Genomic DNA, 23,693 nt, shown 5'->3' on the forward strand with positions numbered 1-23,693 from the left:
ATTTTTTAAAGTTGGCAGTTAAAAAAAAAATTTAATCTATTTTATTTATGTTTATCAAGTGTATTATTTTAACAACAAATCATTCTATAAAATTTCAATAAATTTAAAAGATATAGTTTGCTAAAAAATAAGAGCTATTTTAATAAATGAACGTACACACTTCATTGAAATATATATATATATGTAATATGTATGTACGTTGTGTGCGTGCGTGTGTGTGTGTGTGTGTTCAAATAGAATCATATATGGATTTTACTATTGCCATGAACTGGCTACAAATTTGCTGGCATAATATACATCTACTGTGAATTTTACCTGATCTGCCGGAGGTGCCTCTACTTCTTTATCTTCCGCCTCTGCTTCTTCGCTCCTACACAAGCAAATAAATAAACAAGAAGTCAGACATGAGAGAGAGAGAGAGAGAGAGAGAGTCCGCACTGTCCGCCGGACTTCTTGATATTCCCATAGAGAGAGAGAAACTTCACACTGTCTATCAACCGGAATTCTTGATATTCCAGCAAAGAGAGAGAGAGAGAGAGAGAGAGAGAGAGAGAGAGAGATAATCTGCACTGTAAGGCCTCACAAGGGAAGGATCCACCGAACTTCTTGATATTCCGGGAGAGAGAGAGAGAGAGAGAGAGAGAGAGAGAGAGAGAGAGGTGCCTTGAATAAAAGCGAGAAAGGGAAATGGAAATGAAGGGCTGTGGTGTATTTTTTCTTTTTAGATGTGTATTTTTTTTTCTATTTCTCATTTATATTTTAGAATATTACAAGTTGTTTGACCTTATTTCAATAATTTTTTTTTTACTGGATGGTATAATTTTGTATTAACAAGTCACAAGTCTACCTATTTTTCATCTTTTTTATTTTATTTTAATTTGGAGTAAATATACGTTAATAGTTTCCACATATATCATCAAACTAGAGACTAAATAATATTGATCATGTGTTCTAGTTTCTAACAATTAGTCTCATTTTTTCACGTGGTAATGGAGTTTGAATTACTCAAACTAGAGCCCTAATATTGTTATGAGTGAGTTTTGAAAATCAAATAAAAAAAATTGTATTGAGTTCCACATCTTTTTACAAAACTATAGGCTCCTTTAATTCTGAAAAATATTTTTTTCTATTTTATTGCTATAAATAATTACAAAAAATTATCTAATTTTTAAATTTTATTGCATTTGAATAAAAGAAAGGAAAAATAATAAAAAAAATTTTAACATTATTTTCTTGTGAAAAGTTATTTTATATTCCATTTCTAATTTTCAAATGATACAAAAAATGTCATATTTATTAAATTATTATTTTAGATGCAATATTTTTAAGATGTTAATTATGGCGAAAAAAAAGAACTCGCGAAAAACATTCAAAAAATTTATGCATTTCTTAAAATTCACATCTAGGTCAGCCGCAAGGCTTCACATCTCTTGTTCCATATTTCTTACTACAATCTTTGGCAAATGTATGGTTTTATTCTTCAAACAAACTGAACCAAAACTTACTAAATGTGGATTTTCTTGTATCTTAAGCTCACATTTGAGAAATGAGTTTTCAGTTTTAAAGGTTGGCAGTTGAAAAAAAATTTAACTATTTTTATTTATGTTTTATCAATATATGTTATTTTATTAACAGCATCATTTATAAAATTCAATAAATTAAATATATAGTTTAATAAAAATATAAGATCAATTTTATTAAATGATGTAGATAAAAGTGAATGTGTTAGGATGAAGAAAAAACCTTGATCGTACACACTTCATTGAAATATTTTTTAATAAATACAATATCCAATAATATATATAATGTCGAAAAATAATACTGTATATATATATATATATATATGTATATATATATATATATATGTAATATGTATGTACGTTTGTATGTACGCAAAATTTGCACACCCATGGTTTTTGGCACCGACTATAATTGCTTTTGTAATTTTTTTGAGCGACCCTCCTACCATCTTTCGCTGTCTTTTTTTTTTTTCTCCTCCTGGTATTCTGCACAAATTCAACACACACAAAGGAGTCTTAGAGGGAGACAGAGAGATTCTGCACGGAAACCTGAACTTGTTATTTATTTATTTATTTAGTAATTTATTAAATTATTATTTTGGATGCAATATTTTTAAGATGTTAATAATGGGGGGAAAAAAAACTCGCGAGAAACATTCAAAAAATTTATGCATTTCTTAAAATTCACATCTAGGTCAGCCGCAAGGCTTCACATCTCTTATTCCATATTTCTTACTACTTCTATCATGATCTAAACCCAAAACTTGTCATATGGAATTTTTAATAACTACTTTTTTCACTTTCTTGGACAATAATTGGGGGTTTTATTGACCGACCATACACATGGAGCAAGTCTCCTTACATCAGTACCTAAACAAAACACCAATAGGAGAGAACATTTAGCATTTGATCAACATATAAAAAAACTGATTTTCAAGAAATAAAATATTTTCAATAAATTTTTTATAAATGTATGGTTTAATTCTTGAAACAAACTTAACCAAAATTTATCATTTGATCAACATATAAAAAAACTGATTTTCAAGAAATAAAATATTTTCAATAAAATCTTTGGCAAATGTATGGTTTTATTCTTGTAACAAACTGAACCAAAACTTTCTAAATGAAGATTTTCTTGTGTCTTAAGCTCACATTTGAGAAATGAGTTTTTAGTGTTAAAGGTTGGCAGTTGAAAAAAAATTTAACTATTTTTATTTATGTTTTATCAATATATATTATTTTAATAACAACATCATTCTATAAAATTCAATAAATTAAATATATAGTTTGATAAAAATATAAGATCAATTTTATTAAATGATGTAGATAAAAGTGAATGTGTTTAGGATGACGAAAAAACCTTGATCGTACACACATCACTGAAATATTTTTGAATAAATACAACATCCAATAATATATATAATGTGGAAAAATAATATATGTATGTAATATGTATGTACGTTTGTATGTCCGTAAAATTTGCGCACCCACGGTTTTTGGCACCGACTATAATTGCTTTCGTAATTTTTTTTAGCGACCCTCCTACCATCTTTCGCTGTTTTTTTATTTTCTCCTCCCGATATTCTGCACAAATTCAACACACACAAAGAAGTCTAAGGAGAGAGAGAGATTCTGCACGGAAACCTGAACTTGTTATTTATTTATTTATTTATAAATTTATTAAATTATTATTTAGATGCAATATTTTTAAGATGTTAATTATGGGGGGGAAAAAAACTCGCGAAAAACATTCAAAAAATTTATGCATTTCTTAAAATTCACATCTAGGTCAGCCGCAAGGCTTCACATCTCTTATTCCATATTTCTTACTACTTCTCTCATGATCTAAACCCAAAACTTGTCATATGAAATTTTTAATAACTACTTTTTCCCCTTTCTTTGACAACAATTGGGGGCTTTATTAACCGACCATACACACGGAGCAAGTCTCCTTACATCAGTATCTAAACAAAACACCAATGTGAGAGAACATTTAGCATTTGATCAACATATAAAAAAACTGATTTTCAAGAAATAAAATATTTTCAATAAAATCTTTGGCAAATGTATGGTTTTATTCTTCAAACAAACTGAACCAAAACTTACTAAATGTGGATTTTCTTGTGTCTTAAGCTCACATTTGAGAAATGAGTTTTCAGTTTTTATGTTGGAAGTTGAAAAAAAATTTAACTATTTTTATTTATGTTTTATCAATATATGTTATTTTAATAACAACATCATTCTATAAAATTTAATAAATTAAATATATAGTTTGATAAAAATATAAGATAAATTTTATTAAATGATGTAGACAAAAGTGAGTGTGTTAGGATGAAGAGAAAACCTTGATCGTACACACTTCATTGAAATATTTTTTAATAAATACAATATCCAATAATATATATAATGTCGAAAAATAATATTGTATGCATATATATGTATATATATATATATATATGTGTGTGTGTGTGTGTGTGTGTAATATGTATGTACGTTTGTATGTACGTAAAATTTGCACACCCATGGTTTTTGGCACCGACTATAATTGCTTTCGTAATTTTTTTTAGCGACCATCCAACCACCTTTCGCTATCTTTTTTCTTTCTCCTCTCGGCATTCTGCACAAATTCAATAGAGACAAAGAAGTCTCAAAGAGAGGGAGAGAGAGAGAGAGAGAGAGAGAATCCACACGGAAACCTGATCTTTTTATTTATTTATTTATTTAGTTATTTATAAATTTATTAAATCATTATTTTAGATGCAGTACTTTTAAGATGTTAATTATGGGGAAAAAAAAACTCGCGAAAAACATTCAAAAAATTTATGCATTTCTTAAAATTCACATCTAGGTCAGCCGCAAGGCTTCACATCTATTATTCCATATTTCTTACTACTTCTCTCCTGATCTAAACCTAAAACTTGTCATATGAAATTTTTAATAACTACTTTTTTCACCTTCTTGGACAATAGTTGGGGGCTTTATTGACCAAGCATACACATGGAGCAAAGTCTCCTTACATCAGTACCTAAACAAAACACCAATGGGAGAGAACCTTTAGCATTTGATCAACATATAAAAAAACTGATTTTCAAGAAATAAAATATTTTCAATAAAATCTTTTATAAATGTATGGTTTTATTATTGAAACAAACTTAACCAAAATGTACTAAATGTGAATTTTCTTGTGTCTTAAGCTCACATTTGAGAGATGAGTTTTCTTTTTTAAAGTTGGCAGTTAAAAAAAAAATTAACTATTTTTATTTATGTTTTATCAATGTATATTATTTTAATAACAGCATCATTCTATAAAATTCAATAAATTAAATATATAGTTTGATAAAAATACAAGATCTATTTTAATAAATGATCATACACACTTCATTGAAATATATATATATATATATATATATGTAATATGTATGTACATTGTGTGTGTGTGTGTGTGTGTTCAAATAGAATCATATATGGATTTTACTATTGCTATGAACTGGCTATGAATTTTCAGGCATAATATACATCTACTGTGAATTTTACCTAATCTGCCGGAGGTGCCTCTACTTCTTTATCTTCCGCCTCTGCTTCTTCGTTCCTACACAAACAAATAAATAAACAAGAAGTCAAACATGAGAGAGAGAGAGAGAGAGAGAGTCCGCACTGTCCGCCAAACTTCTTGATATTTCGGCAGAGAGAGAGAGTTCGCACTGTCTGTCCATCGGAATTCTTGATATTTCGGCAGAGAGAGAGAGAGAGATAATCTGCACTGTAATGCCTCACAAGGGAAGGATCCGCTGGACTTCTTGATATTCCGGGAGAGAGAGAGAGAGAGAGAGAGAGAGAGAGAGAGAGAGAGAGAGAGAGAGAGAGAGGTGCCTTGAATAAAAGCGAGAAAGGGAAATGGAAATGAAGGGCTGTGGTGTATTTTTTTCTTTTTCGATGTGTATTTTTTTTTCTATTTCTCATTTATATTTTAGAATATTACAAGTTGTTTGACCTTATTTCAATAATTTTTTTTTTACTGGATGGTATAATTTTGTATTAACAAGTCACAAGTCTACCTATTTTTCATCTTTTTTATTTTATTTTAATTTGGAGTAAATATACGTTAATAGTTTCCGCATGTGCGCACGCGCACACGCACACACATATATCATCAAACTAGAGACTAAATAATATTGATCATGTGTTTTAGTTTCTAACAATTAGTCTCATTTTTTCACGTGGTAATGGAGTTTGAATTACTCAAACTAGAGCCCTAATATTGTTATGAGTGAGTTTTGAAAATCAAATAAAAAAAATTGTATTGAGTTCCACATCTTTTTACAAAACTATAGGCTCCTTTAATTCTGAAAAATATTTTTTTCTATTTTATTTCTATAAATAATTACAAAAAATTTAGCTAATTTTTAAATTTTATAGCATTTGAATAAAAGAAAGGAAAAATATTAAAAAAAATTCTAACATTATTTTCTTGTGAAAAGTTATTTTATATTCCATTTCTAATTTTCAAATGATACACAAAATGTCATATTTATTAAATTATTATTTTAGATGCAATACTTTTAAGATGTTAATTATGGGGGGGAAAAAAGAACTCGCGAAAAACATTCAAAAAATTTATGCATTTCTTAAAATTCACATCTAGGTAAGTCGCAAGGCTTCACATCTCTTATTCCATATTTCTTACTACTTCTCCCATGATCTAAACCCAAAACTTGTCATATGAAATTTTTAATAACTACTTTTTCCCTTTCTTTGACAACAATTGGGGGCTTTATTAACCGACCATACACATGGAGCAAGTCTCCTTACATCAATATCTAAACAAAACACCAATGTGAGAGAACATTCAGCATTTTATCAACATATAAAAAAACTGATTTTCAAGAACTAAAATATTTTCAATAAAATCTTTGTCAAATGTATGGTTTTATTCTTCAAACAAACTGAACCAAAACTTACTAAATGTGGATTTTCTTGTGTCTTAAGCTCACATTTGAGAAATGAGTTTTTAGTTTTTATGTTGGAAGTTGAAAAAAAATTTAACTATTTTTATTTATGTTTTATCAATATATGTTATTTTAATAACAACATCATTCTATAAAATTCAATAAATTAAATATATAGTTTGATAAAAATATAAGATAAATTTCATTAAATGATGTAGATAAAAGTGAGTGTGTTAGGATGAAGAAAAAACCTTGATCGTACACACTTCATTGAAATATTTTTTAATAAATACAATATCCAATAATATATATAATGTCGAAAAATAATATTGTATGCATATATATGTATATATATATATATGTGTGTGTGTGTGTGTGTAATATGTATGTACGTTTGTATGTACGTAAAATTTGCACACCCATGGTTTTTGGCACCGACTATAATTGCTTTCGTAATTTTTTTTAGCGACCCTCCTACCATCTTTCGCTGTTTTTTTATTTTCTCCTCCCGGTATTCTGCACAAATTCAACACACACAAAGAAGTCTCAAAGAGAGAGAGAGAGAGAGAGAGAGAGAGAGAGAGAGAGAGAGAGAGATTCTGCACGGAAACCAGAACTTGTTATTTATTTATTTATATATAAATTTATTAAATTATTATTTTAGATGCAATATTTTTAAGATGTTAATTATGGGGGGGGGGGGAAACTCGCGAAAAACATTCAAAAAATTTATGCATTTCTTAAAATTCACATCTAGGTCAGTTGCAAGGCTTCACATCTCTTATTCCATATTTCTTACTGCTTCTCTCATGATCTAAACCCAAAACTTGTCATATGAAATTTTTAATAATTACTTTTTTCCCTTTCTTTGACAACAATTGGGGGCTTTATTAACAGACCATACACATGGATCAAGTCTCCTTACATCAGTATCTAAACAAAACACCAATGTGACAGAACATTTAGCATTTGATCAACATATAAAAAAACTGATTTTCAAGAAATAAAATATTTTCAATAAAATCTTTGGCAAATGTATGGTTTTATTCTTCAAAAAAACTGAACCAAAACTTACTAAATGTGGATTTTCTTGTGTCTTAAGCTCACATTTGAGAAATGAGTTTTCAGTTTTTATGTTGGAAGTTGAAAAAAAATTTAACTATTTTTATTTATGTTTTATCAATATATGTTATTTTAATAACAACATCATTCTATAAAATTCAATAAATTAAATATATAGTTTGATAAAAATATAAGATAATTTTATTAAATGATGTAGACAAAAGTGAGTGTGTTAGGATGAAGAAAAAACCTTGATCGTGCACACTTCCTTGAAATATTTTTTAATAAATACAATATCCAATAATATATATAATGTCGAAAAATAATATTGTATGTATATATATATATATATATATATATGTGTGTGTGTGTGTGTGTGTGTGTGTAATATGTATGTACGTTTGTATGTACGTAAAATTTGCACACCCATGGTTTTTGGCACCGACTATAATTGCTTTCGTAATTTTTTTTAGCAACCATCCAACCACCTTTCGCTATCTTTTTTCTTTCTCCTCTCGGCATTCTGCACAAATTCAATAGAGACAAAGAAGTCTCAAAGAGAGGGAGAGAGAGAGAGAGAGAGAGAGAGAGAGAGAGAGAGAATCCACACGGAAACCTGATCTTTTTATTTATTTATTTATTTAGTTATTTATAAATTTATTAAATCATTATTTTAGATGCAGTACTTTTAAGATGTTAATTATGGGGAAAAAAAAACTCGCAAAAAACATTCAAAAAATTTATGCATTTCTTAAAATTCACATCTAGGTCAACCGCAAGGCTTCACATCGTTATTCCATATTTCTTACTACTTCTCTCCTAATCTAAACCCAAAACTTGTCATATGAAATTTTTAATAACATCTTTTTTCACTTTCTTGGACAATAGTTGGGGGCTTTATTGACCGAGCATACACATGGAGCAAAGTCTCCTTACATTAGTACCTAAACAAAACACCAATGGGAGAGAACCTTTAGCATTTGATCAACATATAAAAAAACTGATTTTCAAGAAATAAAATATTTTCAATAAAATCATTTATAAATGTATGGTTTTATTCCTGAAACAAACTTAACCAAAATGCACAAAATGTGAATTTTCTTGTGTCTTAAGCTCACATTTGAGAGATGAGTTTTCTTTTTTAAAGTTGGCAGTTAAAAAAAAATTTATCTATTTTTATTTATGTTTTATCAACGTGTATTATTTTAACAACAAAATCATTCTATAAAATTCAATAAATTAAATATATAGTTTGATAAAAATATAAGATCTATTTTAATAAATGATCGTACACACTTCATTGAAATATATATATATATATATATATGTAATATGTATGTACGTTGTGTGCGTGCGTGTGTGTGTGTGTGTGTTCAAATAGAATCATATATGGATTTTACTATTGCCATGAACTGGCTACAAATTTGCTGGCATAATATACATCTACTGTGAATTTTACCTGATCTGCCGGAGGTGCCTCTACTTCTTTATCTTCCGCCTCTGCTTCTTCGTTCCTACACAAACAAATAAATAAACAAGAAGTCAAACATGAGAGAGAGAGAGAGAGAGAGAGTCCGCACTGTCCGCCAAACTTCTTGATATTTCGGCAGAGAGAGAGAGTTCGCACTGTCTGTCCATCGGAATTCTTGATATTTCGGCAGAGAGAGAGAGAGAGATAATCTGCACTGTAATGCCTCACAAGGGAAGGATCCGCTGGACTTCTTGATATTCCGGGAGAGAGAGAGAGAGAGAGAGAGAGAGAGAGAGAGAGAGAGAGAGAGAGAGAGAGAGGTGCCTTGAATAAAAGCGAGAAAGGGAAATGGAAATGAAGGGCTGTGGTGTATTTTTTTCTTTTTCGATGTGTATTTTTTTTTCTATTTCTCATTTATATTTTAGAATATTACAAGTTGTTTGACCTTATTTCAATAATTTTTTTTTTACTGGATGGTATAATTTTGTATTAACAAGTCACAAGTCTACCTATTTTTCATCTTTTTTATTTTATTTTAATTTGGAGTAAATATACGTTAATAGTTTCCGCATGTGCGCACGCGCACACGCACACACATATATCATCAAACTAGAGACTAAATAATATTGATCATGTGTTTTAGTTTCTAACAATTAGTCTCATTTTTTCACGTGGTAATGGAGTTTGAATTACTCAAACTAGAGCCCTAATATTGTTATGAGTGAGTTTTGAAAATCAAATAAAAAAAATTGTATTGAGTTCCACATCTTTTTACAAAACTATAGGCTCCTTTAATTCTGAAAAATATTTTTTTCTATTTTATTTCTATAAATAATTACAAAAAATTTAGCTAATTTTTAAATTTTATAGCATTTGAATAAAAGAAAGGAAAAATATTAAAAAAAATTCTAACATTATTTTCTTGTGAAAAGTTATTTTATATTCCATTTCTAATTTTCAAATGATACACAAAATGTCATATTTATTAAATTATTATTTTAGATGCAATACTTTTAAGATGTTAATTATGGGGGGGAAAAAAGAACTCGCGAAAAACATTCAAAAAATTTATGCATTTCTTAAAATTCACATCTAGGTAAGTCGCAAGGCTTCACATCTCTTATTCCATATTTCTTACTACTTCTCCCATGATCTAAACCCAAAACTTGTCATATGAAATTTTTAATAACTACTTTTTCCCTTTCTTTGACAACAATTGGGGGCTTTATTAACCGACCATACACATGGAGCAAGTCTCCTTACATCAATATCTAAACAAAACACCAATGTGAGAGAACATTCAGCATTTTATCAACATATAAAAAAACTGATTTTCAAGAACTAAAATATTTTCAATAAAATCTTTGTCAAATGTATGGTTTTATTCTTCAAACAAACTGAACCAAAACTTACTAAATGTGGATTTTCTTGTGTCTTAAGCTCACATTTGAGAAATGAGTTTTTAGTTTTTATGTTGGAAGTTGAAAAAAAATTTAACTATTTTTATTTATGTTTTATCAATATATGTTATTTTAATAACAACATCATTCTATAAAATTCAATAAATTAAATATATAGTTTGATAAAAATATAAGATAAATTTCATTAAATGATGTAGATAAAAGTGAGTGTGTTAGGATGAAGAAAAAACCTTGATCGTACACACTTCATTGAAATATTTTTTAATAAATACAATATCCAATAATATATATAATGTCGAAAAATAATATTGTATGCATATATATGTATATATATATATATGTGTGTGTGTGTGTGTAATATGTATGTACGTTTGTATGTACGTAAAATTTGCACACCCATGGTTTTTGGCACCGACAATAATTGCTTTCGTAATTTTTTTTAGCGACCCTCCTACCATCTTTCGCTGTTTTTTTATTTTCTCCTCCCGGTATTCTGCACAAATTCAACACACACAAAGAAGTCTCAAAGAGAGAGAGAGAGAGAGAGAGAGAGAGAGAGAGAGAGAGAGAGAGAGAGAGAGATTCTGCACGGAAACCAGAACTTGTTATTTATTTATTTATATATAAATTTATTAAATTATTATTTTAGATGCAATATTTTTAAGATGTTAATTATGGGGGGGGGGAAACTCGCGAAAAACATTCAAAAAATTTATGCATTTCTTAAAATTCACATCTAGGTCAGTTGCAAGGCTTCACATCTCTTATTCCATATTTCTTACTGCTTCTCTCATGATCTAAACCCAAAACTTGTCATATGAAATTTTTAATAATTACTTTTTTCCCTTTCTTTGACAACAATTGGGGGCTTTATTAACAGACCATACACATGGATCAAGTCTCCTTACATCAGTATCTAAACAAAACACCAATGTGACAGAACATTTAGCATTTGATCAACATATAAAAAAACTGATTTTCAAGAAATAAAATATTTTCAATAAAATCTTTGTCAAATGTATGGTTTTATTCTTCAAAAAAACTGAACCAAAACTTACTAAATGTGGATTTTCTTGTGTCTTAAGCTCACATTTGAGAAATGAGTTTTCAGTTTTTATGTTGGAAGTTGAAAAAAAATTTAACTATTTTTATTTATGTTTTATCAATATATGTTATTTTAATAACAACATCATTCTATAAAATTCAATAAATTAAATATATAGTTTGATAAAAATATAAGATAATTTTATTAAATGATGTAGACAAAAGTGAGTGTGTTAGGATGAAGAAAAAACCTTGATCGTGCACACTTCCTTGAAATATTTTTTAATAAATACAATATCCAATAATATATATAATGTCGAAAAATAATATTGTATGTATATATATATATATATATATATATATGTGTGTGTGTGTGTGTGTGTGTGTAATATGTATGTACGTTTGTATGTACGTAAAATTTGCACACCCATGGTTTTTGGCACCGACTATAATTGCTTTCGTAATTTTTTTTAGCAACCATCCAACCACCTTTCGCTATCTTTTTTCTTTCTCCTCTCGGCATTCTGCACAAATTCAATAGAGACAAAGAAGTCTCAAAGAGAGGGAGAGAGAGAGAGAGAGAGAGAGAGAGAGAGAGAGAGAGAGAGAGAATCCACACGGAAACCTGATCTTTTTATTTATTTATTTATTTAGTTATTTATAAATTTATTAAATCATTATTTTAGATGCAGTACTTTTAAGATGTTAATTATGGGGAAAAAAAAACTCGCAAAAAACATTCAAAAAATTTATGCATTTCTTAAAATTCACATCTAGGTCAACCGCAAGGCTTCACATCGTTATTCCATATTTCTTACTACTTCTCTCCTAATCTAAACCCAAAACTTGTCATATGAAATTTTTAATAACATCTTTTTTCACTTTCTTGGACAATAGTTGGGGGCTTTATTGACCGAGCATACACATGGAGCAAAGTCTCCTTACATTAGTACCTAAACAAAACACCAATGGGAGAGAACCTTTAGCATTTGATCAACATATAAAAAAACTGATTTTCAAGAAATAAAATATTTTCAATAAAATCATTTATAAATGTATGGTTTTATTCCTGAAACAAACTTAACCAAAATGCACAAAATGTGAATTTTCTTGTGTCTTAAGCTCACATTTGAGAGATGAGTTTTCTTTTTTAAAGTTGGCAGTTAAAAAAAAATTTATCTATTTTTATTTATGTTTTATCAACGTGTATTATTTTAACAACAAAATCATTCTATAAAATTCAATAAATTAAATATATAGTTTGATAAAAATATAAGATCTATTTTAATAAATGATCGTACACACTTCATTGAAATATATATATATATATATATGTAATATGTATGTACGTTGTGTGCGTGCGTGTGTGTGTGTGTGTGTTCAAATAGAATCATATATGGATTTTACTATTGCCATGAACTGGCTACAAATTTGCTGGCATAATATACATCTACTGTGAATTTTACCTGATCTGCCGGAGGTGCCTCTACTTCTTTATCTTCCGCCTCTGCTTCTTCGCTCCTACACAAGCAAATAAATAAACAAGAAGTCAGACATGAGAGAGAGAGAGAGAGAGAGAGAGAGTCCGCACTGTCCGCCGGACTTCTTGATATTCCCATAGAGAGAGAGAGAGTTCACACTGTCTGTCAACCGGAATTCTTGATATTCCAGCAAAGAGAGAGAGAGAGAGAGAGAGAGAGAGAGAGAGAGAGAGAGAGAGAGATAATCTGCACTGTAAGGCCTCACAAGGGAAGGATCCACCGAACTTCTTGATATTCCGGGAGAGAGAGAGAGAGAGAGAGAGAGAGAGAGAGAGAGAGAGAGGTGCCTTGAATAAAAGCGAGAAAGGGAAATGGAAATGAAGGGCTGTGGTGTATTTTTTTCTTTTTAGATGTGTATTTTTTTTTCTATTTCTCATTTATATTTTAGAATATTACAAGTTGTTTGACCTTATTTCAATAATTTTTTTTTTACTGGATGGTATAATTTTGTATTAACAAGTCACAAGTCTACCTATTTTTCATCTTTTTTATTTTATTTTAATTTGGAGTAAATATACGTTAATAGTTTCCACATATATCATCAAACTAGAGACTAAATAATATTGATCATGTGTTCTAGTTTCTAACAATTAGTCTCATTTTTTCACGTGGTAATGGAGTTTGAATTACTCAAACTAGAGCCCTAATATTGTTATGAGTGAGTTTTGAAAATCAAATAAAAACAATTGTATTGAGTTCCACCATCTTTTTACAAAACTATAGGCTCCTTTAATTCTGAAAAATATTTTTTTCTATTTTATTGCTATAAATAATTACAAAATTATCTAATTTTTAAATTTTATTGCATTTGAATAAAAGAAAGGAAAAATAATAAAAAAATTTTAACATTATTTTCTTGTGAAAAGTTATTTTATATTCCATTTCTAATTTTTCAAATGATACAAAAATGTCATATTATTAAATTATTATTTTAGATGCAATATTTTTAAGATGTTAATTATGGCGAAAAAAAAGAACTCGCGAAAAACATTCAAAAAATTATTGCATTTCTTAAAATTCACATCTAGGTCAGCCGCAAGGCTTCACATCTCTTGTTCCATATTTCTTACTACAATCTTTGGCAAATGTATGGTTTTATTCTTCAAACAAACTGAACCAAAACTTACTAAATGTGGATTTTCTTGTCTCTTAAGCTCACATTTGAGAAATGAGTTTTCAGTTTTAAAGGTTGGCAGTGGAAAACAAATTTAACTATTTTTATTTATGTTTTATCAATATATGTTATTTTATTAACAGCATCATTTATAAAATTCAATAAATTAAATATATAGTTTAATAAAAATATAAGATCAATTTTATTAAATGATGTAGATAAAAGTGAATGTGTTTAGGATGACGAAAAAACCTTGATCGTACACACATCACTGAAATATTTTTGAATAAATACAATATCCAATAATATATATAATGTCGAAAAATAATATATGTATATATATATATATATACATATATATATATATGTATGTAATATGTATGTACGTTTGTATGTCCGTAAAATTTGCGCACCCACAGTTTTTGGCACCGACTATAATTGCTTTCATAATTTTTTTTAGCGACCCTCCTACCATCTTTCGCTGTTTTTTTATTTTCTCCTCCCGGTATTCTGCACAAATTCAACACACACAAAAGAGTAGAAGGATCGAGAGGAGAGAGAGAGAGAGACGGAGGGAGAGAGAGAGAGAGAGATTCTGCACGGAAACCTGAACTTGTTATTTATTTATTTATTTATAAATTTATTAAATTATTATTTTAGATGCAATATTTTTAAGATGTTAATTATGGGGGGGGGGGAACTCGCGAAAAACATTCAAAAAATTTATGCATTTCTTAAAATTCACATCTAGGTCAGCCGCAAGGCTTCACATCTCTTATTCCATATTTCTTACTACTTCTCTCATGATCTAAACCCAAAACTTGTCATATGAAATTTTTAATAACTACTTTTTCCCCTTTCTTTGACAACAATTGGGGGCTTTATTAACCGACCATACACACGGAGCAAGTCTCCTTACATCAGTATCTAAACAAAACACCAATGTGAGAGAACATTTAGCATTTGATCAACATATAAAAAAACTGATTTTCAAGAAATAAAATATTTTCAATAAAATCTTTGGCAAATGTATGGTTTTATTCTTCAAACAAACTGAACCAAAACTTACTAAATGTGGATTTTCTTGTGTCTTAAGCTCACATTTGAGAAATGAGTTTTCAGTTTTTATGTTGGAAGTTGAAAAAAAATTTAACTATTTTTATTTATGTTTTATCAATATATGTTATTTTAATAACAACATCATTCTATAAAATTCAATAAATTAAATATATAGTTTGATAAAAATATAAGATAAATTTTATTAAATGATGTAGACAAAAGTGAGTGTGTTAGGATGAAGAGAAAACCTTGATCGTACACACTTCATTGAAATATTTTTTAATAAATACAATATCCAATAATATATATAATGTCGAAAAATAATATTGTATGCATATATATGTATATATATATATATATGTGTGTGTGTGTGTGTAATATGTATGTACGTTTGTATGTACGTAAAATTTGCACACCCATGGTTTTTGGCACCGACTATAATTGCTTTCGTAATTTTTTTTAGCGACCATCCAACCACCTTTCGCTATCTTTTTTCTTTCTCCTCCCGGCATTCTGCACAAATTCTGTAGAGACAAAAAAGTCTCAGAGAGAGGGAGAGAGAGAGAGAGAGAGAGAGAGAGAGAGAGAGAGAGAGAATCCACACGAAACCTGATCTTTTTATTTATTTATTTATTTAGTTATTTATAAATTTATTAAATTATTATTTTAGATGCAGTACTTTTAAGATGTTAATTATGGGGAAAAAAAAACTCGCGAAAAACATTCAAAAAATTTATGCATTTCTTAAAATTCACATCTTGGTCAGCCGCAACGCTTCACATCTGTTATTCCATATTTCTTACTACTTCTCTCCTAATCTAAACCCAAAACTTGTCATATGAAATTTTTAATAACATCTTTTTTCACTTTCTTGGACAATAGTTGGGGGCTTTATTGACCGAGCATACACATGGAGCAAAGTCTCCTTACATCAGTACCTAAACAAAACCCCAATGGGAGAGAACCTTTAGCATTTGATCAACATATAAAAAAACTGATTTTCAAGAAATAAAATATTTTCAATAAAATCTTTTATAAATGTATGGTTTTATTCTTGAAACAAACTTAACCAAAATGTACTAAATGTGAATTTTCTTGTGTCTTAAGCTCACATTTGAGAGATGAGTTTTCTTTTTTAAAGTTGGCAGTTAAAAAAATATTTATCTATTTTTATTTATGTTTTATCAACGTATATTATTTTAATAACAACATCATTCTATAAAATTCAATAAATTAAATATATAGTTTGATAAAAATATAAGATCTATTTTAATAAATGATCGTACACACTTCATTGAAATATATTTATATATATATATATATGTAATATGTATGTACGTTGTGTGTGTGTGTGTGTGTGTGTGTGTGTGTGTGTTCAAATAGAATCATATATGGATTTTACTATTGCCATGAACTGGCTACAAATTTGCTGGCATAATATACATCTACTGTGAATTTTACCTAATCTGCCGGAGGTGCCTCTACTTCTTTATCTTCCGCCTCTGCTTCTTCGCTCCTACACAAGCAAATAAATAAACAAGAAGTCAGACATGAGAGAGAGAGAGAGAGAGAGAGAGAGAGAGAGAGAGTCCGCACTGTCCACCGGACTTCTTGATATTCCCACAGAAAGAGAGAGTTCACACTGTCTGTCCACCGGAATTCTTGATATTCCAGCACAGAGAGAGAGAGAGAGAGAGAGAGATAATCTGCACTGTAAGGCCTCACAAGGGAAGGATCCACCAAATTTCTTGATATTCCGAGAGAGAGAGAGAGAGAGAGAGAGAGAGAGAGAGAGAGAGAGAGAGAGAGAGGTGCCTTTAATAAAAGAGGGAAAGGAAAATGGAAATGAAGGACTGTGGTGTATTTTTTCTTTTTATATGTGTATTTCTTTTTTCAATTTCTCATTTATATTTTAGAATATTACAAGTTGTTTGACCTTATTTCAATAATTTTTTTTTTACTGGATGGTGTAATTTTGTATTAACAAGTAACAAGTCTACCTATTTTTCATCTTTTTTATTTTATTTTAATTTGGAGTAAATATAAGTTAATATTTTCTGCAAGTGCGCACGCACGCACATATATCTTCAAACTAGGGTCGAAATAATATTGATCATGTGTTTTTGTTTCTAACAATTAGTTTCATTTTTTGACGTGGTAATGGAGTTTGAATTACTCAAACTAGAGCCCTAATATTGTTATGAGTGAGTTTTGAAAATCAAATAAAAAAAAAAATTGTATTGAGTTCCACATCTTTTTACAAAACTATAGGCTCCTTTAATTCTGAAAAATATTTTTTTCTATTTTATTGCTATAAATAATTACAAAAAATTTAGCTAATTTTTAAATTTTATAGCTTTTGAATAAAACAAAGGAAAAATAAAAAAAAATTTAACATTATTTTCTTGTGAAAAGTTATTTTATATTCCATTTCTAATTTTCAAATGATACAAAAAATGTCATATTTATTAAATTATTATTTTAGATGCAATATTTTTAAGATGTTAATTATGGCGAAAAAAAAGAACTCGCGAAAAACATTCAAAAAATTTATGCATTTCTTAAAATTCCATCTAGGTCAGCCGCAAGGCTTCACATCTCTTATTCCATATTTCTTACTACTTCTCTCATGATCTAAACTAAAAACTTGTCATATGAAATTTTTAATAACTACTTTTTTCACTTTCCTGGACAATAATTGGGGGCTTTATTGACCAACCATACACATGGAGCAAGTCTCCTTACATCAGTACCTAAACAAAACACCAATGGGAGAGAACATTTAGCATTTGATCATCATATAAAAAAACTGATTTTCAAGAAATAAAATATTTTCAATAAAATCTTTGGCAAATGTATGGTTTTATTCTTGAAACAAACTGAACCAAAACTTACTAAATGTGGATTTTCTTGTGTCTTAAGCTCACATTTGAGAAATGAGTTTTCAGTTTTAAAGGTTGGCAGTTAAAAAAAAATTTAACTATTTTTATTTATGTTTTATCAATATATGTTATTTTAATAACAACATCATTCTATAAAATTCAATAAATTAAATATATAGTTTGATAAAAATATAAGATCAATTTTATTAAATGATGTAGATAAAAGTGAATGTGTTAGGATGAAGAAAAAACCTTGATCGTACACACTTCATTGAAATATTTTTGAATAAATACAATATCCAATAATATATATAATGTCGAAAAATAATATTGTATATATATATATATGTATATATATATATATATGTAATATGTATGTACGTTTGTATGTACGTAAAATTTGCACACCCATGGTTTTTGGCACCGACTATAATTGCTTTCGTAATTTTTTTTAGCGACCCTCCTACCTCCTTTCGCTATCTTTTTTTTTTCTCCTCCCGGCACTCTGCAGAAATTCAATAGAGACAAAGAAGTCTCAGAGAGAGAGAGAGAGAGAGAGAGAGAGAATCCACATGCAAACCTGATCTTTTTATTTATTTATTTATTTAGTTATTTATAAATTTGTTAAATTATTATTTTAGATGCAGTACTTTTAAGATGTTAATTATGGGGAAAAAAAACTCGCGAAAAACATTCAAAAAATTTATGCATTTCTTAAAATTCACATCTAGGTCAGCCGCAAGGCTTCACATCTATTATTCCATATTTCTTACTACTTCTCTCCTGATCTAAACCTAAAACTTGTCATATGAAATTTTTAATAACTACTTTTTTCACTTTCTTGGACAATAGTTGGGGGCTTTATTGACCGAGCATACACATGGAGCAAAGTCTCCTTACATCAGTACCTAAACAAAACACCAATGGGAGAGAACCTTTAGCATTTGATCAACATATAAAAAAACTGATTTTCAAGAAATAAAATATTTTCAATAAAATCTTTTATAAATGTATGGTTTTATTATTGAAACAAACTTAACCAAAATGTACTAAATGTGAATTTTCTTGTGTCTTAAGCTCACATTTGAGAGATGAGTTTTCTTTTTTAAAGTTGGCAGTTAAAAAAAAAATTAACTATTTTTATTTATGTTTTATCAATGTATATTATTTTAATAACAGCATCATTCTATAAAATTCAATAAATTAAATATATAGTTTGATAAAAATACAAGATCTATTTTAATAAATGATCATACACACTTCATTGAAATATATATATATATATATATATATGTAATATGTATGTACATTGTGTGTGTGTGTGTGTGTGTGTTCAAATAGAATCATATATGGATTTTACTATTGCTATGAACTGGCTATGAATTTTCAGGCATAATATACATCTACTGTGAATTTTACCTAATCTGCCGGAGGTGCCTCTACTTCTTTATCTTCCGCCTCTGCTTCTTCGTTCCTACACAAACAAATAAATAAACAAGAAGTCAAACATGAGAGAGAGAGAGAGAGAGTCCGCACTGTCCGCCAAACTTCTTGATATTTCGGCAGAGAGAGAGAGTTCGCACTGTCTGTCCATCGGAATTCTTGATATTCCGGCAGAGAGAGAGAGAGAGATAATCTGCACTGTAATGCCTCACAAGGGAAGGATCCGCTGGACTTCTTGATATTCCGGGAGAGAGAGAGAGAGAGAGAGAGAGAGAGAGAGAGAGAGAGGTGCCTTGAATAAAAGCGAGAAAGGGAAATGGAAATGAAGGGCTGTGGTGTATTTTTTTCTTTTTCGATGTGTATTTTTTTTTCTATTTCTCATTTATATTTTAGAATATTACAAGTTGTTTGACCTTATTTCAATAATTTTTTTTTTACTGGATGGTATAATTTTGTATTAACAAGTCACAAGTCTACCTATTTTTCATCTTTTTTATTTTATTTTAATTTGGAGTAAATATACGTTAATAGTTTCCGCATGTGCGCACGCGCACACGCACACACATATATCATCAAACTAGAGACTAAATAATATTGATCATGTGTTTTAGTTTCTAACAATTAGTCTCATTTTTTCACGTGGTAATGGAGTTTGAATTACTCAAACTAGAGCCCTAATATTGTTATGAGTGAGTTTTGAAAATCAAATAAAAAAAATTGTATTGAGTTCCACATCTTTTTACAAAACTATAGGCTCCTTTAATTCTGAAAAATATTTTTTTCTATTTTATTTCTATAAATAATTACAAAAAATTTAGCTAATTTTTAAATTTTATAGCATTTGAATAAAAGAAAGGAAAAATAATAAAAAAAATTCTAACATTATTTTCTTGTGAAAAGTTATTTTATATTCCATTTCTAATTTTCAAATGATACACAAAATGTCATATTTATTAAATTATTATTTTAGATGCAATACTTTTAAGATGTTAATTATGGGGGGAAAAAAGAACTCGCGAAAAACATTTAAAAAATTTATGCATTTCTTAAAATTCACATCTAGGTAAGTCGCAAGGCTTCACATCTCTTATTCCATATTTCTTACTACTTCTCCCATGATCTAAACCCAAAACTTGTCATATGAAATTTTTAATAACTACTTTTTTCCCTTTCTTTGACAACAATTGGGGGCTTTATTAACCGACCATACACATGGAGCAAGTCTCCTTACATCAATATCTAAACAAAACACCAATGTGAGAGAACATTTAGCATTTGATCAACATATAAAAAAACTGATTTTCAAGAAATAAAATATTTTCAATAAAATCTTTGTCAAATGTATGGTTTTATTCTTCAAACAAACTGAACCAAAACTTACTAAATGTGGATTTTCTTGTGTCTTAAGCTCACATTTGAGAAATGAGTTTTTAGTTTTTATGTTGGAAGTTGAAAAAAAATTTAACTATTTTTATTTATGTTTTATCAATATATGTTATTTTAATAACAACATCATTCTATAAAATTCAATAAATTAAATATATAGTTTGATAAAAATATAAGATAAATTTTATTAAATGATGTAGATAAAAGTGAGTGTGTTAGGATGAAGAAAAAACCTTGATCGTACACACTTCATTGAAATATTTTTTAATAAATACAATATCCAATAATATATATAATGTCGAAAAATAATATTGTATGTATATATATATATATATATATGTGTGTGTGTGTGTGTGTGTGTAATATGTATGTACGTTTGTATGTACGTAAAATTTGCACACCCATGGTTTTTGGCACCGACTATAATTGCTTTCGTAATCTTTTTTAGCGACCATACAACCACCTTTCGCTATCTTTTTTCTTTCTCCTCCCGGCATTCTACACAAATTCAATAGAGACAAAGAAGTCTCAAAGAGAGGGAGAGAGAGAGAGAGAGAGAGAGAGAGAGAGAGAGAGAGAGAGAGAGAGAGAGAGAGAGAGAGAGAGAGAGAGAGAGAGAGAATCCACACGGAAACCTGATCTTTTTATTTATTTATTTATTTAGTTATTTATAAATTTATTAAATTATTATTTTAGATGCAGTACTTTTAAGATGTTAATTATGGGGAAAAAAAAACTCGCGAAAAACATTCAAAAAATTTATGCATTTCTTAAAATTCACATCTAGGTCAACCGCAAGGCTTCACATCTGTTATTCCATATTTCTTACTACTTCTCTCCTAATCTAAACCCAAAACTTGTCATATGAAATTTTTAATAACATCTTTTTTCACTTTCTTGGACAATAGTTGGGGGCTTTATTGACCGAGCATACACATGGAGCAAAGTCTCCTTACATCAGTACCTAAACAAAACACCAATGGGAGAGAACCTTTAGCATTTGATCAACATATAAAAAAACTGATTTTCAAGAAATAAAATATTTTCAATAAAATCATTTATAAATGTATGGTTTTATTCTTGAAACAAACTTAACCAAAATGCACTAAATGTGAATTTTCTTGTGTCTTAAGCTCACATTTGAGAGATGGGTTTTCTTTTTTAAAGTTGGCAGTTAAAAAAAAATTTATCTATTTTTATTTATGTTTTATCAACGTATATTATTTTAACAACAAAATCATTCTATAAAATTCAATAAATTAAATATATAGTTTGATAAAAATATAAGATCTATTTTAATAAATGATCATACACACTTCATTGAAATATATATATATATATATATATGTAATATGTATGTACGGTGTGTGTGTGTGTGTGTGTGTGTGTTCAAATAGAATCATATATGGATTTTACTATTGCCATGAACTGGCTACAAATTTGCTGGCATAATATACATCTACTGTGAATTTTACCTGATCTGCCGGAGGTGCCTCTACTTCTTTATCTTCCGCCTCTGCTTCTTCGCTCCTACACAAGCAAATAAATAAACAAGAAGTCAGACATGAGAGAGAGAGAGAGAGAGAGAGAGAGAGAGAGAGAGAGAGAGAGGTGGAGACTCGAGGGCGGGAGGTAGATCCAGGGCGGGAGGTTGGATCCGAGGGTATGGATGGGAGAGCGGGAACTGCCTATTCGGAGAGAGAGTAGGGAGTCTATTAGTCTTCCTAGGGAGAGAGAGGAGAGGGGACGGACGAGATTGATTGAGTTGAGAGACGCGATTGAGAGGACGACGGAAGGAGTGGGAGAGGAGTGACTCTTTCTTTCCGACACAGGAAATAATAACAGGCTGGGAGGTCGACATTCAGAGGAGAGTAGAGAGGAGAGAGAGAGAGAGAAGGAGGAGAGAGGAGGAGAGAGAGAGGGGGGAAAGGAGAGAGTTGGAGAGAGAGAGAGAGAGAGAGAGAGAGAGAGAGGAGGGAGAGAGGGCCCTCCGCACCCTGTCCGCCGCCAAACACGCCGCCCCCCGCCCGACTTCTGTTCCGCCGGACTGATATTCCCATAGAGTAGAGAGAGAGTTGAGGGAGAGAGAGGGAGGGAGAGAGTTTCACAATAAATCACCACTACTCCTTTTCACACTTCTGTCAACCGGAATTCTTTGATATTCCAGCAAGAGAAAGAGAGAGAAGAGAGAGAAGAGAGAGAGAGAGAGAGAGAGAGATAATCTGCACTGTAAGGCCTCACAAGGGAAAGGATCCACCGAACTTCTTGATATTACGGAGAGAGAGAGAGAGAGAGAGAGACCGAGGGGAGAGAGAGAGAGAGGAGGAGAGAAAGAGAGAGAGGAGAGAGGAAAGGAGAAGGGAGGAGAGGAGAGTAAGGAGGAGAAAGAGGGGAGAGGGAGATAGAGAGAGTGAGGGAGAGAGAGGAGAAGAGAGAGAGAGAGAGGAGAGAGAGTGAGATGTGAGGAGAGTATAAGAGAGAGTATATTTTTTTTTTTTTTTTTTTTTTTTTTTTTTCTTTTCTTTTTTTTTTTTTTTTTTTTTTTTTTTTTTTTTTTTTTGGTGGGTTGGTGTTTTTTTTTTTTGTCTTTTTTGGAGAGTAAGAGGGAGGAGGAGAGAGGATGAGAGAAGAGTGGAGGAGTGAGAGTATGAGGAGTCAGGTACGAAGCGCGAGATAGAGAGAGAGGGGAGAGAGAGAGGAGAGTGAGTGGAGAGTAGGTGAGAGTGACGAGAGTAGTAGAGAGAGAGTATTATGAGTATGAGAGTAGATGTAGTCCCGGGAGAAGAGAGGGAGAAAGGCTATTG

General features: G+C 29.7%; 1 protein-coding gene across 1 annotated transcript; it reads right to left on the reverse strand.

The window, feature by feature from the left end:
• Positions 1–315: 315 nt before the first annotated feature.
• Positions 316–22,750, reverse strand: LOC131147175 (uncharacterized; the record flags this gene model as incomplete). The annotated part of the gene is made up of 8 exons (XM_058096948.1): positions 22,509–22,750; positions 22,365–22,419; positions 21,353–21,387; positions 12,931–12,985; positions 11,954–11,988; positions 8,988–9,042; positions 8,017–8,051; positions 316–370 (listed from the first exon to the last, which is right to left on the reverse strand). Coding segments are annotated over exons 1-8 (567 nt in total), but the record flags the coding sequence as incomplete, so codon positions are not given.
• Positions 22,751–23,693: the final 943 nt, after the last annotated feature.

This window comes from Malania oleifera, unplaced genomic scaffold (genome assembly GCF_029873635.1).
Source record: "Malania oleifera isolate guangnan ecotype guangnan unplaced genomic scaffold, ASM2987363v1 ctg412, whole genome shotgun sequence".
NCBI classification, from domain to species: domain Eukaryota; kingdom Viridiplantae; phylum Streptophyta; class Magnoliopsida; order Santalales; family Ximeniaceae; genus Malania; species Malania oleifera.